This window comes from Anas platyrhynchos, chromosome 14 (genome assembly GCF_047663525.1).
Source record: "Anas platyrhynchos isolate ZD024472 breed Pekin duck chromosome 14, IASCAAS_PekinDuck_T2T, whole genome shotgun sequence".
NCBI lineage: Eukaryota > Metazoa > Chordata > Aves > Anseriformes > Anatidae > Anas > Anas platyrhynchos.
In genome coordinates, this window is record NC_092600.1 from 20420461 (window position 1) to 20438290 (window position 17830).

The 17830-nt window shown below is 44.8% G+C and overlaps 1 protein-coding gene across 5 annotated transcripts in view; it reads left to right on the plus strand.

Moving 5' to 3' along the window:
- The first annotated feature begins 6984 nt into the window (after positions 1-6984).
- CSNK1A1 (casein kinase 1 alpha 1) overlaps positions 6985-17830 on the plus strand; it is a 35405-nt gene continuing 24559 nt past the window's right edge. For 4 of the 5 annotated variants that reach the window (XM_038186422.2, XM_038186423.2, XM_072023349.1 and 1 more), the window contains exons 1-2: positions 7110-7371; positions 8060-8166. In XM_038186422.2, the coding sequence (XP_038042350.1) occupies positions 7249-7371; positions 8060-8166 (230 nt within the window). In that variant the 5' untranslated portion in view covers positions 7110-7248. Of the gene's footprint in view, positions 7372-8059; positions 8167-17830 lie in introns of all 5 variants that reach the window. The other variant, XM_027464913.3, reaches the window with a different exon arrangement.

Sequence of the window (17830 nt, forward strand, 5' to 3'; positions counted from 1 at the left end):
TTTGTCCAGCAGCACCCCACTGCCGTGCTCTGCGCATGGCATGCAGGACATGGGCCAGCGCTCAGCATCCCTCAGGAACTGGTCAGCTGCGAATCTCGCAAGGACCAAGTAATCAGGATATCCTAGGAAGTAAGAGTGCATCAAAATCTCAGAGACATTTACACCAAGCCCCTGCAGGGGGGGCTCTCCTGTTCTGCGGGCTCTGGAATGCTCTCAATTGTGTTTTATTTCCAACCCTGGGAGGAAACAATTTGCTCCAAAAATATGGAAGGAACAACAATGCCCTGGCTGCCCAGGACTGGCTCCCTGACCCCTGTGGAGGTGCTGATAAAAGCCACCACAAGATGTGCTGTGAGCAATAAAACCATGAGGTTCAGCAGCCCTTTGCTTCGTCCCTCCTCTGCAATCTGCTCGAGTGCCAGCTCCTGCTCCGGGGACAGCCTGTGAGTGTTTTTAGATGCAGGAGGTGGGAGACAGCAGAAATGTCCCTGCTTGGAGGGCCCTGGGGACAGGGAGGCACTTGGGTCTGCTCTTGGCTCAGGATCGCTCCTCCCAAAATGCGCAGAGAAACCCAGAGCACGCAGAGAGGTGGTGGGGAACCTGCAGGGATGGGCAGCGCTCAGCTGGCTCCTGCCACCAGGAAGGAGATGTGTCCATGCAGCGTGACTAAAGCCTGTGCTGAGCAGGCAGGGCTGAGCCAGCCACATCCTGCTCTGGGATGATGGCTCTGGCCCCGCTGTGGCAGCAGGCAGTCTGCATCACCTCCTCCGCTCCTCCTGTCTTCCCCCAGCATCCTACACCACAACACACAGCAGGTATGAAAGCCACGCTCCTGAAAATGACTCAAGAAAATACTCGGGGGAAAGACTAATGGAAGCCCTAGGTGTATCAGCTGTCGTCCACAAGCTGAATTATTTTGCGTTGGAGGAGACTTGCCTTGGTGATTTGCACCTGACTGATCTCAGCAGTGGAAATGTGCCTGGGATGCCAAGTACCAGCACTCTTCACTAGCAGCGTAATAAATTCACAAGCACCAGAGAAACTGCTGCTGAAGACTTGACTTATCTACAGGTGTGACAAGCAATGAATCAGCCGTGCTGCCATTTACATCTTTTTGTTCCATAACTTCCCGGGAGTCTGTCATCTCACCTCACAAGGCACTCATTGAAGTACTTGAAGCAATTTCAGGTCTGACATCACAGCAAAGTTCAACCTCAGCTTCACCCTCCTGCAGCAAATTGTCTCTGGGGATTTTGCCAAACAAAAGGACCTGTGGTTCCTCCATCTGAGTACAAACCTAAAGGAGAGCAGATGAGCCCCATCAAGAAAATGTTAGGGCTCCTGTTTATTGACCTTTCTGCATGGATCAAAGCCCTGCACCAAGGCCTGGGTGACCCAGCAACACCCTCACTGGGGAAACTTCAGGAGAGTTTTTCAGAGAACAAGTGCATTGGTAGCATCAACTGTGCAGTAATGACATTTGCTATAAATCACCAAAATTAGCTGAAAACCCCCCTTTTCCAGATGTACTTAAAAAAATCTCACTCCAAACAGCCAAGAACATCCCATTCCCCATCCAGCTTCTCATGAGGCTTGGAAATGGTGCTGTAGGTTCATGGACATCTCCCCGGGGATGTCAACACTGTGGGGCCCTGGTCCCTCCTGCCCGTCTTGGCCAGGAGCGGGGCTGCCTTCTAAACCTATATCACCAGAGATGAATCCCTGGGCTCTGGGTGTCTTTTCTTATGCGATGAGACCTTCCCCGTCCTGGCAGTAACCCTGACGGGAAGGGATGGCAGCTCACTGAGGGTTATGTGCAAACTCCTGATACAGGCACCGTTGACAGAAATCCTGGCACCTCCTGTCATGTGCCAGCACTGGCGTTGAAGCCCTGCGCTGAGAGCCAGCCTGGCAAGCACAGCCTGTGTCAGACTGCTCTGGAAAAGCTGAGTTATTTTATAACCTGGACAGGTTCCCCAGGCTGGCTCCCACAGCCCGTGCCTGGCCGTGCCAGCACAGGGGGGCAAGAACCAGTGGGCCCTGTCAGGGGCCAGGAGCACCTCAGAGGTGCCCGTGGGTGCTCTTGGTGTCAGGGCAAGAGATATGGAGAGACCAGGAAACTGGATCTGTGGGAGATGCTCTGAGGCCCAGCATTTGTAGATGCAATACCTCACGTCGGGTCCCAGCACCTCACCACCAAAAGCCTGATTTGGCTCCTCATGGCACAAGTTGCTCCTCTCCAGCCTTTCTCCCAAGTGCTGTAGGCCCTGCTAAACATAGTATGTTGGGGGCCAGCTAAGGTTGGAGCGAAGCCACAGCCCGTGGTGTTGGGTAGGGAGGACAAAACCTGGTGTGAAGGACACGCTGTGGGCAGACACCTGGCGTGAAGCATATGCTGCCAACAGGGCTGCATGGGCCTGGGGAGTGCAAAGAGATGCTCGAGCAGAATGGGTGTCCCGAGACAACCTGCTGTGTTTACAGACCTGTCACCCAGATCTAGTTTAAAAGCCAAATCCCTCAGCCGTGGGAAGTGACAGAAACTCAGCTGCCCCTACTGCTGAAGAGCAAAGAGATACTGAGGTGATTTTGACTGTCCAGGACTCAGGGAAACCCACTGGTGGTGTTCCAGTTTGCACTTCTGCACGTGGATATTGACCACTGACATGAAAATTGAGGGCAAAGCCACCATGAGTTCTCCCTATCTCTGGGACAATAAACACTTCAGAGAGAAGATGGGACCTTGGGTTGGAGGGCTGGACCTCACTCATTCTTAGCTAGGGAAAAAATTCTTAGCTTAGAGAAAATATGCCCCTCTGGAGTAGGGCTGATGCTGAGTGGCAGGACTGATGAGGCAGAAGGCAGAAGATAATGGTTTTATTTCTGAAGATTTTATTTTTTCTGTGCACCCCCCTGTCCTACCCGCAGCAGCACAAGCAGAGCCCTGGGAAGTGGCACATCCACCCTGGGCAGTCTCGGAAATCACAACTTGAGCTGAACGTGAGCTGATTGCTCCACAGGAGAGGTTCTGCATAGCCTTTGACTTTTTCAGTCATACCTTTGCTTGACTTGCCATTTCAATGCTCCTCTCGCCCACTGAGCCTTTCGATGGCAGCCTGGGGTATCCCTGCTGCCTGCGAGGATGAGCAGCTCCCTTCTGCCCCAACTTCACAGCAGCGAGTACTTGCTGACTCAGTGCTGCATCAAGCAGCTGGTTTATTGCACTGCAAACATTCCATTCCTTTGCTGGGATCAAATTAAGAGGTTTGGGGATGCTCAGTCACAAAGCAGGCACAAACTAAGGATGAGCAATGCTGAGGTCAAGGAGGGCCAGTATCACTGGAGGCCGGGCCATGCAGCAGGGTTCCTGGCCCATCCCCTGGAAAAGGAGGAGAGAGGATTTATTCCTTTCACTTTATCAAGTGGTGCAGCTATAAACACTCTCTCAATGCCTCAGTGTCTCTGAAAGATGTGGAAAATAGTAGTGAACAGGAGCCGAAGAGTAGCTTGTGGGAGGCTCTAAGCAGCCAGATTCACTCCATTTGATTTTGGTGCAGGGGCTGGTGTTATCCCTATCAGCAGAGAAATCAACAGTTCTTGTGTTCCCTCCTGGGTGTTCGCAGAGCACCTTTCCAGACAGCAGGGGATCTTTTTCCAGTTTTCCAATCTGACCGCTCCTGTCTGGAGTTCTGGCTGACAGCATGTCACTGCCAAGAGGGGACAACCCCAGGGCCCCCTGGGGATCCTCGAGCCATTTGAGTCACTAGTCTAGCAAAACATTAACTCAGAAATAAAACCACGGGGAGGCAAATTTCCAGGCAATTTTCTACAGGCTTGGGGAGATGAAGCAACCTGCAGAAGGTCTGAATGAGGCGCTGGGAGCAGGGCAAGCAAGAGGGGAGGACGCAGAATTGAATCATGATCAGGCCAGCTGCTGCAAAACCACAGCCTACAGTTCTCTCAACTTACAGGTTCAGAGTTTTTAATTTATATCGATTTAAATACAATCAGTATCTCCATGGCATGTACGTTTGTACACATCTACTGTTTGTATTTGTCTTCCTCGACATCTATGTATTCCTAAAGACTCAGGGCACAAGCCCAGGACAGAGGCTGTGGTAGTATTGTTACAAGGCCAGGATTGCTTTAGGACTGTCAGTATCTCTGTTGTTCAGCAAGGCAAACCCCACACATGATGGCACAGGATGTGGTGTGCCATGAGGGGCTGGGAGGGGAACAAAGACAGAACAGATCTGTGGACCAAAATAGAGAAGAGCAAAAGGTCTGGCATGAGAGGACTTCAGAGCTGTCCTGCCACAAATGGGGACAACCCACCAGATGAGACATCTAGGATCCTTCAGGCAGGCTGTGAGTCTCCTCCTACATCGCGCCTGAATAGAGCTGTTCATTCACCAGGCTAAATTCTGCCTACCCAGAAATACACACGCACCTTTCCCCTTCATCAAAAATAAAGAGGCCTCTACTTGTTCCTGTGGAGACACAAGGAGAGCCCTGGGGTGGCCAAGATGTAAATGTAAAAGGTGGGCTCCACTGTGCTGCCCTCAGCCCACAGACAGGCGTGGGCTGCAGCCACCGAGAGCATGCAAACAGGAAGAGGGTTGAGGTCACTCTGGCGTTATACGGTGGGATGCTGGCCCCAGGGCTCTCCAGCTTTTCCTTCACCTGCCCGATAGACGTCAGGAGCTGCCAGGGCAGGCGGGGGGCTGGAGGCTTTCCCCACACTACTGGTCCCAGAGCAGAAGGGTGTTCCCAGGCACCTTCCTTGCTCTGGCCAGGGGTGATGGAGCTGCAGCTGCGCTGGTAAGTCTTTCTTCTCCTCTGTATCCTGGTGTTACCCTGCTTTATGCTGGCTGACTTCTCCCATCTCTACATATCCTCCAGCCTGTCCTGCAGCCCTTCCCACATTGCCTAGACTGATCTGCTTTTCAATCCCACAGTTCCTAACATGACCATGGGGCCTATTAGGGAATGTACGTTAAGAATGACCAAGAAAAAAATATCAAATGAAAAATATCAAATGATGATTGCTGGTCTCTTTCTCTCTCTCTCTTTTTTTTTTTTTTTTCATTGCAGACGTTTGGGAGATGATGGGTGCCTGGACATTTATTTTTGTACTGAGCTCAGCTCGGCTAGTCCCCATCCTGTGTGATATATATCCCCAGGCCCCGACACTGTCCCCTGGACGCAGAGATGTCCCCCGTAAGTCAGGAGGTGGCAGCATTGCATAGCCCAGGAGATTCTGCACTCCTGCATACCCACACATAGTCTCGTTACTGCCCAGGAGCTGCAGGCCTGTTTTTCCAGCTCCCCCAGAGGTACGTGACTCAAGCCAAACGCTTCCAGACTGCTCAAATCCCATCCAGAGCAACCATTCAAAACAACCAAACCCCGAAGGCCTCTAAGTGCACATCAGTCCTGAGCTGTTTGCAAATCATGATGAACAGTAATATGAGGGCAGCTGAGGACACAAAGGCTCTGTATTTGGAAATGAGCTTGATGTTTAAATATACCTCATTTGCCCTTGAAACTCCAGCCCCCTTAAGTGCTGAGCTCCTCCGCACAAAATCCACATTCCCTTTGAGTGACAAGAGTGCAGATATTCTTACTTGTACAAACGCTCCATTACAGCGTCGAGGTGGGAACAAGTTGGAGGCTAGCTTGCTCTCTCAACATTGCTTTCATTCTGGTACAGTGTGAGCTGATTTGGACTCTTCTGCATTTTATTTTTATTAAAGAGACAGAGGGAGTCGTAGAAAAAATAATGGGTCTAAATTCTCTGAAACACAACAGGAATTTGGAGCTATGATTTGCAGTGCAGGGCATTGCTGCTTGCCAATTTTCCCTGTGCTTTCTTCCTGGTCTCTCACCATGGAGTCATCCTGTAGCTAAGCGAGTCCACTACAGGAAGAAACACAGGCAAGTCACAGACTTCCCTCACTGGGTAACAGCCACATGGACACAACCCAGTCTGCACTTGTGCAGACAGAAAGTGTTTGTACCACAGTAACTTTCCCAAGTTAGAAAGCAATATGGTGAGCGCAGTAAAAGCCTCTATCACCATGTAGATGCTGTTATGCTAAGAAGACGCCTCTATCTTTGTACGAACAGCTTCCTACCGATACAGCAGTGTCCTAACCTGGACCTCTTCATCTCAATTTTATTAAGCATTAGCTATTTAAAACCATCTGTGCATAGACAAGTCTTAAAATAAAACTTTTTGTTATTCACACGGCTCCAAGTGCACCAGGAGAGCTGGAAAGCAGTTTCTCTGAATGCCCCCTTTACAAGAAGATATCCTGAGTAGACATTCCATCTATACATAAGCTATATTACTGTAGGAGCTTTATCTTTCCTGAGGACTGAATCATTTCCCAAATGTAGGCTTGCACAGCAGAAGACGCTGCTCTAATAGGGAGTGACGATGAGTCACCGGGAATTCACAGTTTTGTGTTCCTGCAAAGGAAAAACAGCGCTGAGCCAGAGGACAAGGGAAGAGAGCTGTTTTGAAAGTCAGCAAGAAGCAGGGGCTGCCTGTGCCAGAAGCCACGCGAAGCTGACACCTGAAGGCAGGGACCACAGGTGGTGGCCTTGCCAGGTGACCATGCCCCCTGCCTTGTGTGGACCCCCAGCACACCGCCCACTGTCCCTGCCGGCGCCTGCCCCTTTAAGGCCGAGTGAGGGCAGGTCGCCAGCCGCCCTTCCCCTTCCGCCCTCCCTCCGGCACGCCGCTCATTGGCCGTGCGCCCGCAGGCGCGGCGCCGGGCTCCTCCCCCTCCCCGCCTCCCTCCCTCCTCCCACCCCCGCCCCCTCGGCGCACGCGCGCGGGGAGGGGAGGCGGGGGGGCGCGCCCCGCCCCGCTCCCAGCGTGCCCCGCGCGGTGAAGAAGCAGCGGCCGCGGGCCGGGGCATTTTGTGTCCGCGCGAGCGGCGGCTGCGAGACAAGATGGCGGCGGCCGTGCCCGAGTGACGGGGCCGGCGGCGGCCGGGAGCCAGCGGGCCTCGCGCGCGCCTTCCGCTCCCCTCCCTCCCTCCGCCGTGCCCGAGCGGCCCGCGCGGCGCCTCTCGCCTCGCTGGGGACCCGGCAGCAGGGCAGAGCCGCCCCAGGGGGCGCCCGCCCGGCCGGGAGCTGAGCGGCGGGGCCCGGCGGGCCTCGCTGTCCCCGCCGCGCCTCGGCCCGGCCCCTCCTCGCGCCCTCCCCCGCCCCGGCCCGGCCTCGGTCGCCCCTTTCGCCATGGCGAGCAGCAGCGGCTCCAAGGCCGAATTCATCGTCGGGGGCAAGTACAAGCTGGTGCGGAAGATCGGCTCGGGCTCCTTCGGGGACATCTACTTGGCCATCAACATCACCAACGGGGAGGTAAGGGCGGCACGCGCCCCTCGACCCGTTCGGAGTCCGGCGCTGCCCTCCCCGAAGCCGGGTGTTGGTTCCTTCTCTCCCCCCCCACCCCCCCCCCATCGCCGTCCCCGGGCCGGGGGTTCTTCCCCAGCCGGCCGTGGTGCCCCCTCCCCCCCAGCGCCTGCCTGGTAAGTGTTAGGGAGAAGATCGCCATTGTGGGGGAACGTACTTTGTCTCTTACCAGCGGCTGGAGGAGGCTGCCACCGATCGTCTCCGTCCTTTTGCTGTGCTGGGGAACGCTGTATCTCACATTTATCAACGGTAATAGAAACAAAGAAGATCCCCTGTTTCTTCAGCTTATTTTTACCTTTTTTTTTTTTTCTTTCCTCCCCCTCACCGCTCTGAGCTGTAAAGAAGAAACACCCGTGTATGTTCCTCGTCACTTATATGGATCTGAAGACATAACATTTCCAGCTCAATTTCATGACCTGGGATGGATGTTTGTGCACAAATCATCACGATGAGGATTTTATGTAAAAAGACAACAAAGTGCAGGACATTGGCCACCGAAAGCTTAAAAAATTCCACCTCAGAGCAATTGCAGCAGGGCTGTGTGGGGAATATTGAAGTTTAGTATCCCTTAAACCCCAGTGGCAAGGCTGTGCTTGGTGGATACTCTACTCTGATTCCTTGTTCCTTCTCACTGCAGGAAGTTGCTGTGAAGTTGGAGTCTCAGAAGGCTAGGCATCCCCAGCTGCTGTATGAAAGCAAACTATACAAGATTCTGCAAGGAGGAGTTGGCATTCCACATATACGGTAGGAGTCAGTTTGTGTATGTCAGTACGGTGACTTTCCTTTAATGTTAGTAGGAGGTAGCACACCACCATTAAGAGACTTAATCTGGGATGTGTTGAACTGTTAAGAAAAATGCTTCATTTGAAGATTAACAACTAGTTATGTATATTTGTAAGGCCCCCCCTGACTCCTGGCTGTCTTTTCTTTTGCTTAAATACTGTGCTGTGAAAGTGAGATCTGCAGCAGCTCCTGAGCTATGAAAAAATCTTACAGTAACTAGAAAAAAGTGTGAGATTGTTATGATGAGAGTCAGCATTTTTGATGAGGTTGAGAGTTTGGAGCTGGTGCTGGAAATGGCTGCTTTCTTTTGTTGGTTTTTTTTTTTTTTGTTCCAACATGTCTTCCTCCTCCGCTCAGAAAATGGCGGATGGATGTGATTAACCCTCCCCCTTCTCCTGTTGGGACAAGGGACGTGCTCAGGCATGTATCCTTTCCTTTCATAGTTACGTGCTGCAAGGCTTGAGACTGCAGAGAACCTCAACCAGAAATGAAATGGCAGCCCCTTTCTGTTACCCGCAACAGATGCGTCACCACGATTTCAGTATAGTTAAAGTGCCAAGATTAATCCCTCACAGTTGCTTGTTACGCAGCTTCCTTGTTTCATACCCTGTCTGAAACTTTCAGGAGTTTTAAATAATTTCCTCATTAGAAGTAAATTACTGCTGTTTTGGTAAAACAGACTCCAGGAGGAGTCATTTCTTAGAGATTATTGGGGTGTTAATACTGGGCAGTTTCAACTACTGAATCTATTTATTGAATAGACAAATTGAAACTTCAGTTTTCTCTAGAAACACTCTAAGACCTTTTTTTTTTTGAAGTTTGTTACTCACTTTAAATAGTTATTTCTGATGCTTGCAGTATGGTATAAAGGGATTTGGTGGCTTGAGCTACAAAACCAGCTCCACTTTAGTTTCTGGGTCAAACTGTGGATTCCATTTAGTCTCTTTACCCTTCTTTCACTTTTTTACATGTGCATCAACATAGCAGCCTGTACATACTGTAAGGACACAATGATTTACGGATTTTAGACTGCATTAATTTTAACGAAAAGCTATAAATGTCTGCATTTCTGAGGTTGAAAGCTCCCCTGACCCTGTAAACACAGCTGACTGTAGACCTGAACATGTGCTAGAGCTCTATAGCCAAGGAGACAGTGTTGTCTTGGCCACCTGTCCTCTCTATTCATGACAACCTTCTGCAAGAATAGAATAAACAAGCCTGTATGAAACTGAACAGTTGTAGTTTAAACAGAGTTGCTTAAGTGAAAACAGATGCATTTTTTTATTTAGACTACCCCCTTTTCTTCAAATGGGTACAAATGGGTTTTTTCAGAGCTGAAAGAATAGAAATTGCGTATTGGAAAGTCATCACAGTGTAGTGGCATGCTAAAACAAGGATACCTGGGAAAACAGCCAACGTAAGTGGGTATCTGGTGTTTCATCACAAAACTGGAAGAGCAAGCGTGCTTAAGCTTAGGATTTTTTGTTGGTTTTTTTTTTTTTGAGGGATGGGAAAAAAAAAGACTTTGATGCCATAATGAGGCTTAAGGTTTCAATTTTTTCAACTTTTTCCATGTAGCAGGAGTGAGCTGCTCTTAAAAGTAAGCTATTTGGTTTGGTTAAAATGCCCCATGAGAGCATTTTATTTCAAAGGGAGATACTAGAAGTCATCTTGTGTGTTGAGAAACTTGTTTCTAGTTTCATTTAAAGCAGTCATCTTGTAAATTTTCTTTCCTCTGTATTTGATGTACTTTTATAAGACATAACTTTTTTTTGTATAACCAGTAACTCTTGATTAAAAGTCTCATCACCACAGAGGAACTTTATTTAACACTTTTTTTTTCCCAGTCCCAAAAAAATGAGACTACTACGGTCTGGGTAAGAATTGTCAACTGAGTCCATACTCATAGATTCTTATTAGACATAGGTTCTTATTGTCCTAGAGATCTGTGATCTATTTGATAATATCAGGGAGACCTAAAGATTTTTGCATTCTGGTTCTCACAGTGTTAATCGTAGGAGGCTTTTTGTAGAAAAGTGTTCTTTGGAAAACTCTTGGAAATCTTTTTAATGTTCAGAAGCAGCAGTAATTTTAAATTTATGTATTAGACGCTGCTTGACAGATTCTTTGATTATGCTTCTGTTATTTGTTGTCTTGCTGTATGATATCTGGCAATGCTTGAAGAAATCTAAAACAGGATTTTTGTGTTTTAATCTTCTTCAAGACAAAGTTGAACAGAATACCCTGTGCAGTTCTTCTGACAAACACTGAAACATGAGATGTTCAGTAGAATTCATGGTGCTCTGAATCGAGGGGGGAGGACTTGCCTTATGAAATGAGATGCATCACTGAGGTGCTTAACAAAGACTAGGATCGAAGTCAAATTACTGTGTGTATTGTTCCAGACAACTCAAGCTTTTCTGACGTGTTTCTGGCAACAGCGAAGCTGGGAGAACGTATGAGTTTGTACTTAGGTCACTTTGCGTGTGTAATTGATAATACTAATTCTGCCATTGTCTTATAATGATATGCTGTCCAGTTGGAATAAGCTGTTCTTGGCTCAGTATATTGAGAAAGATGAATCAAGTTGAAGAAAATTCTTTCAGTAAGTTTGTTAAAATTTCTGTAACTTGATGCCTTTAAGCAACAGCAGCATAAATAGAGCATTTAATAGAAAACCTAGGAATCATTCCTAGCTTTTCTTGTTGTCATTCTGTATAAACTGGGCTCAACAGCATTTTTTTAGTACTTCTGTGGGATTAACTGTGAGCTTGCTTTCACTTGTGGAGAGAGGTCTTGCTACTTGCACTGCAACAATGTGTTGTTTGCACATAATGTAGCAGAAACTGAGAATGTGTTATATTCTATGGATGTTCTGCACACCTTTGCGTTCAGAAGAGGATCTTTGACTTTGCTTTTTCTTCTTTTCTGAAAGAGTAGGGAAGGTTCTGAACTTCTCTGAAGTTTCACAAAAACTTACAAACTTAGTGGTAAGGTTTTGATTCACAAATTTTGGTTGTATTAATGTCATTTTTGACAAGAGGCTCTTGAACCAAGCTTAACATCTAACAATCTAATCTGCCTTTAGGACACAATGCAAAGTCTGCAATATTCTGGTAGGCTTATTGTCATTGTTCTCAGCCATCAGCCCCCCCCCCCCGCCCCCTTTTTCAGTAGTGTTTTTATCTGTAATCTTCTTGTTAACCAGACACTGATCCTATTAGTTTGGAATATCTGCCTTTATTATGAAGCAAGGTGTGTTTGAGTTCAGAATATTTTGTTTATAGTGTAAATCTGTTAAAGCAGACTTTAAGAGTAATTGTTTGAATGATCTATGTCAGCCCCTCTTGATTTTTTCCATTTCTGGTAATTACCAACTATTGTTTGTATCTGTTATGAAGATTATCTTTAGGTACTCTTTCAGATACACTTTTCTTTTAAAAGAAAAATGGACTTCAGATTTTTTTCCTGATAACATATTGGGATAATTTGTTGCCTACTTTCCACTAGAAATGAATGGTATGCTGGATCCATCTGCACCTATTGATGAGGTATTGGAAGTATTTTGCTTAAGAGCAGTCAAGGCTGAAGAGATACAGTACTCAGTTTTATGTGTGGCTAATTAAGGTGATACTTGAATTTAATAATTTGTAAGCTTAAAAACAAAATGTATTGACTTAATTTTTCTTGCAACCTGAACAAGTAAATTCCTGCTCTTTAAGTTCTTACAAAATATTTTGAAGTGGAGAAACTGAATAATTGAATATTGTCACCTATGTATTGCTACATAATCTACTAAATAGCATGTAGCATGTTAAAAGTTGCAGGTCTAAAAAAAAATATGTAAAAGCATCTAAAAGTTTTGCTCTTACTGGTAACTTTCTGCCATGTTGCTGGATAGTCTGTTAGTAACAGACTCCACCCATATTCCATCTTCACTAAATAACACATGCAGTGGAAAAACACGGTCAAGCTTGGTAATCTTAGAGTTGTTCTCGTAACAAATTTTTCCCCCACTGCTTTAAATATTGATCTCCTTAAGCAGTGCTTAAAAAATCTGTAAATATACTCCTCTAGACCTTCATGCTGAAGGGCAACACCATCGTGACTGAAGGACAAAGCTACTCTAGTAGTTAAGAGGAAGACTCTTGTACCAGTAGCTCAAAGCACAATCGAAAGCTGGTCTTTGAAACAAAGCCCTGATGTGTTTCTGCTGGGAGAATGGACATCTTGAAACAAACTCTTTTTTTTTTAATGCTTTATGACTACCTAAGCTTCAGTCTTAATTGGCCTTCACTGGTCTCCTTAGGAGAGGCCAAGGGAACCCATTTTGAAAATAAACTTTTAAAAAATATCTTTTTTTGTAGTTTGATTTTCCTCTAGTCTTAGCTCAGCCTTTGCAGAAACAGCTGCAAAGGTATGCACTTTCAGTTTGGTGTTACTCAATTTGGAACAGATGATCAGCAGAGGTCCTACTGAAAGGGTCTGTTTTCCTCAGCAATTCCTGTAGATTAATGGCTTACCTTCTCAACTGAATTGAGCCTTTTGATTTCTATGGAAGAAATTTGACTTATGTTCTCCTCGCTTCCTACCAGCTGTTAATTTACTTCATTAAACAGCTAGCAAAGCAGCAAGTTGACTGCTTGGAAGTATGCATGCAACATAACACTAGGCAGATGAAGTAACACTTTTGCTTGGCAGATAAGTTGCACTGGCATACTTCATATATTCATATTTTTCTCATAACTGTACAAAAAGTGGTACAGCTCTTTATTTATAGAGCCTACCTAACTTCATAACGTAGGGTGTTCTTTGCTGTTTCTTTATTTAGTACTTGGGTGGCCTAATTCATACTCACCATGGCAACTAACGTTAGGTGACATCTGTTAAATATTCCACTTCAGTATTGCAGTCATGCCATATTATGTTAAGTTCATTTATATTACTGGTTCCCACCCAGCTAACAGTTGAGAAGTGCTTTTCCAGCTTTGGGAAAGGCACACTAGAAATGTAAAATACGTGGGAAATTAGACATGAATCTTATTAACCATAGATTGCCTGCCTTGTGTGTTGCTTCCGTATCTGTTAGAACTCTAAGTATATTCTGCCTGTGAAAATACTCTAGAGGTCTTTCTAAAGCATTTTAATTTCTTGGATGTCTCTCCTGAGAAGTCTAGAACATGCAACCAGAAGGGATCACTTTGGGCCTGTTCCAGCTCATTTTGGTTAACATCCTGTTCTTTCTGTGAATCAGGCACAGTGTTAAAACTTCCCAGGTTAACACCCCAGGACTCATTTTGTGCTCAGAGAGAGCTTCAGTGCCTAAAGATGAATGTTATATTTACAGGCAGTCGGGGCCCACTTATTTCTTTCTTATTCTTTTTTAATAGCCTTCTCCCTCTTTACAGCCCTCCCATATCTGTAAAGAACAGTTGTGTAACTTCCTGGCTGTGTTGCTGAGCTGTGTGAATGTGTGATTACAGGGGTCACCACCTTCCCATCCATCTCAAAGTCCTGTCCCTGTTCTGATTTGGATTTCCTTTCCTGGGTGTTGGTGACAGGGCTTTTTTGTTGCTTGCCACGTGAAGGAACGTCAGTGCCTTAAACATTGATATCAATTGTCTTCCAGTTTCTGTTGAGCACCTGTACTTTTATTAGTTAGGATTGCTTATTTTTCAGTGAAGCCTGATATTAGAAACCTATGATTATAGGGAGGTCTGTGTTTTTGCTTTAATTTTATCATCTGACTAATGCCTAGTTCAGACATTTACATAAATGACTTGGTGCTTGCAAAAGTGGAATAGAGTTCCAGAGCATTCATCAGTTTAGTGTCATTTGGTTTTCTTTTGGATCTCTGAATCATTTGTGCTTGTGAGGCCTTCCAGACTTACATATTTGTGCTCATGTGCCTGCTGACTTGTCAAACCGATCAGTAAAGTGAATTCAGGTAATTGCAGTAGTTCTTTCCAGCTTGCTTGTTTGCTGTACCTTAATTTTGTTTTAATAGCTTTTTTTCAATCTACCTTAATTCTTCTGGCAATCTCTACTTTGTGTCACGTGAACTATCCATTTGGAGTTTGAAAGCCAAAAGGCTGGGAAACACTGCATGGAACTGGACTGAGTAATAATAGGGTAAAACAGTATGAATGAGGAAAGCGGCAAAAGTTAATTTGGACTTTTGACATTACATTGACCTTTTTTATTGAATGCGGATATAATGGGTTTTGGATGCCTTTTCATCAATATTTTGAGAAGTTGTTGCTTAAATTCTGGAATATAAAGGTTAGAATGTACCTGTCACAGAATTGTTGTAATTCCTTGCACTGAGACACCAAGAGATATTTTTTTGTCTCAAACATGAGTGTGCCTGGCTGCAGTTCTATATGTAATTCCAGATGGCTGTGGCCTCCACTTGGCTATTTGATTGATCATAGTCAACTTCACAGAAGCCTTTAGCAGAAGTTAAGTTAGTTGGCAAAAACAGGTGTCTGAGAAGAGCTTTTATGAAGTTGAAACAAAAGTTCAGTTATAGCTGCTTTGATAGGAGGAAAAATTGCTTGTGACAATGAGATTATGTTCTGGTTTTATGTATGCAATAGGCTGTAGACGTAATGAAGTTGCATTAAGCCTTCACTGCCTTCATGGTTCTAGAGTACTTGGGATTTGGGCTTTCTTAACCAATGACTAATAGCTGTACAGTTACTCAGAACTTTAGCTTGTCTAAATTTGAGGTTTAAGGCTTTTTTCATGTGAATTTCCTGAACCCGTTTATTTAGTGCTTGACCAGTTAACACAGCTTTGACGGTTATAACTACAAGACAATCAGTGTAATGGATAAAAATGCTGGATATCTAGTAAAACTGTAAAGTGGTACAGTAGACTGTAACTGGGCTTCTAATGTCCGTTTCTGAATTCTGTTAGCCCTTTGCTGACCTCTGTGCAAACTGATCTACTTCAGTTAGGCACTCTGAAGGAAAGAAATGCAAAATGTGAACAATGTTATGATGAATAAAATGTTTTACCTGTTAAAAGTTCTGTCATTGACATTATTTAGGAAACATGCAGTTGCTGAAATAGACACCATATGACTTTTTGAAAGATGCAGCTCTGAAGACAGAATAAAATTAGGTTTGGATACATCTGATCTATATAATTTGCTGCTAAGCACTAGATGTGCATCAGTACTTCACTTGCTTGTTGTGAGCTTAGTTAAGGCAACGAAAAAAGTTGGAGTAAACTTACTTGTCATGTGATCTGGTATCATACCACTTTACAGGATTTGGAAACTAAATAGTGTTAAACCACTGTATCACGTGACTTAGTTGTTAGGAGCTAAAACCCTAAAATTCAGGATGTTACAAAATGTTTCAACTGTATGCATGCACAGGAACCCCCTGTTAGGCTGCTAAATGACATGATTTGGAAACTTGTTGACATGGTGAGTCTCCGTCTTCTGAATTAGACAAGTCACTGAAGTCAGATCAAGGTCGCTGTTAGATCTTTAACTATGCTTTAAACATGAGAGCTTCAGAAAGGATTTTTTTTTTTTGCTGTGTTCTCACTGATTGGTAGGCTTGAACAGATAAGGCAGGGGAGAATGACAAAGCATTTCCATGCACGCAATGAGTTGGGGCACACCTTACAGCTTGAATATGGACCATGGTTCTGTGTCAGATGTTACTGTGTTACACTGCATGCTCAGAGATAAACTCTGAACTCTTAATAATACTATCCTGCTCATATTTTGTGAAGTCTTCAGTAGGGTGTTCTACATCTGTTTAGCAAGCTGATAATCTATATTTTGCCTTTTTTGGCATAAGGAGGTATAGATAGACCTGTGCTACAGAATTAATATTCTCTATTTATGCAGTATGTCCTAATGGGATGTGTTCACTGGAAATTAATTAAATGAATTTTCCTAGTCTAGGAATTACATGTCTCTTTTAAAAATTTGTGGTGTGTAACTCATATGTGGAGTCATTATCTAACCAAAGTGAACTGTCAGGTAGTTAAATCTCTTGTTCTTGCTTTATAGAACTCTCCTTGCTTAAAATGTATTGCTTCTTTAACTTTAGTATGAGAGAGCAGATCATTGCTTCCAGGTTTGCTTTAAAAAAGTCCATGGAGTTTGAAGAGACACTTGGAAATTGTGTTCTGAGATGCTGGTAGCATCTAGTAGTTGCTCAGGGCTTTGTATTGATTATTCCTAATACTAGTAGTTCACTCCTAGTCTCACTGCTGATGCGGTGTTGGACCTCCTAAAGATTTCCAGTTGAGAGACTAGCATTTTTTCATAGGGGTGTCCTGAATTTGTTGCCATATTCTTTTGCACTTTACCCTCATAGTATTAAAACTTAAATGCCAAAGTGCTCATCGAAAAGGTGCGATCGTATGCCTTCCCACATTGATTATGAAAGTAAGGTACGCTTGCCAAGCTCTTAAGCATCATAATTTCCAAGGCTTCTTAGCAAGAGCCAAGACTTCTAACATTTTCACTCAGCACTGCCAGTAGTAGTAGTAGCAGCTATGAGACGCACTGTGAATGGACATGATGTAGCCGTACTTCTTAATCCCATTTTGCCTGGAAGTGTTCCAAGGGAAATGAAAACTTACTTGCAGTGTTAGCAAAGTAAATAAAGCACACGTTACTCCAGTGCTTTTCACCAGTAAAACGGTCAGATTAAAATTTTCTCATGCGTATGTGGAAGTAGGCTAAATGGATGTTGTTCAATCAACCTGAATTACTGCGCATCCCAGGCAGAGAGACCCCTATAGAGGAACCAACTGCTTCTCAAATGTTTTTGGGAACAAAAATGTTTTGTCCTGGGGTAGGCTTTTATTTCATCAGCTTCACTTTTTTTTCCTAATGCTCTAACAATTTTCTTCATTTAGTTGAAAGCTGATATACGACCCTTTGTAGTGCAGTCTCAGGCATTGAACCACTGCACTGACCAATTAAAATGAGCTTCTGAAACAGAGTTTCCATGTCTTCAGGAAAGTCATGTTTTATCTTTATCTGGATTTACTATATACAGTGGCAGGCTTTAGAATGCTTGGATTCAGCTTGTAATTCTTGAGACTTTTTCACAGTAAAGCCAAATGTCATTGGAAAGAACAACCAGGCAGATCATCAGGTCCAGTTCATGTTGCTCTGGATGGCCCTAATGTTTCATTTTGAAATGTGACTTACGAGTTGTTTTGTGTTTTTTTTTTTTTTTTTTAGAGAGTTTTGCCAAAACTACTCAGCAGTTTGCATAGATGACTTTGGTAGGAACCAAGAAGTAGGCATATTGAGCACTTCCTGAAATAAAGCTGGCATACAGTTGAATAAGAGAGATAGTTGACAAAAGCTCATATTGAATTTCTACATTGTATATTTAAAATACTGGTTGTGGTTGCTTTTGCTGTTAAAACTGGTTTCTAATAACTCTTGAAAGTGCCTTACTAGGCAAGTCTTTTCAGCTCCTAAGGGTACAAGATTCATGGCTCGGTGTCAGATTCCAGTGTAAATAGTGCCCTTCTTACAAGTCAAGTATTTTATCAAGTAATACTACATACTGTGCTTTTCCAGTTGAGTCAGTTGAAGTTCTTTTGTGTATCATAACTTCAATGAATTTTAGAAGGC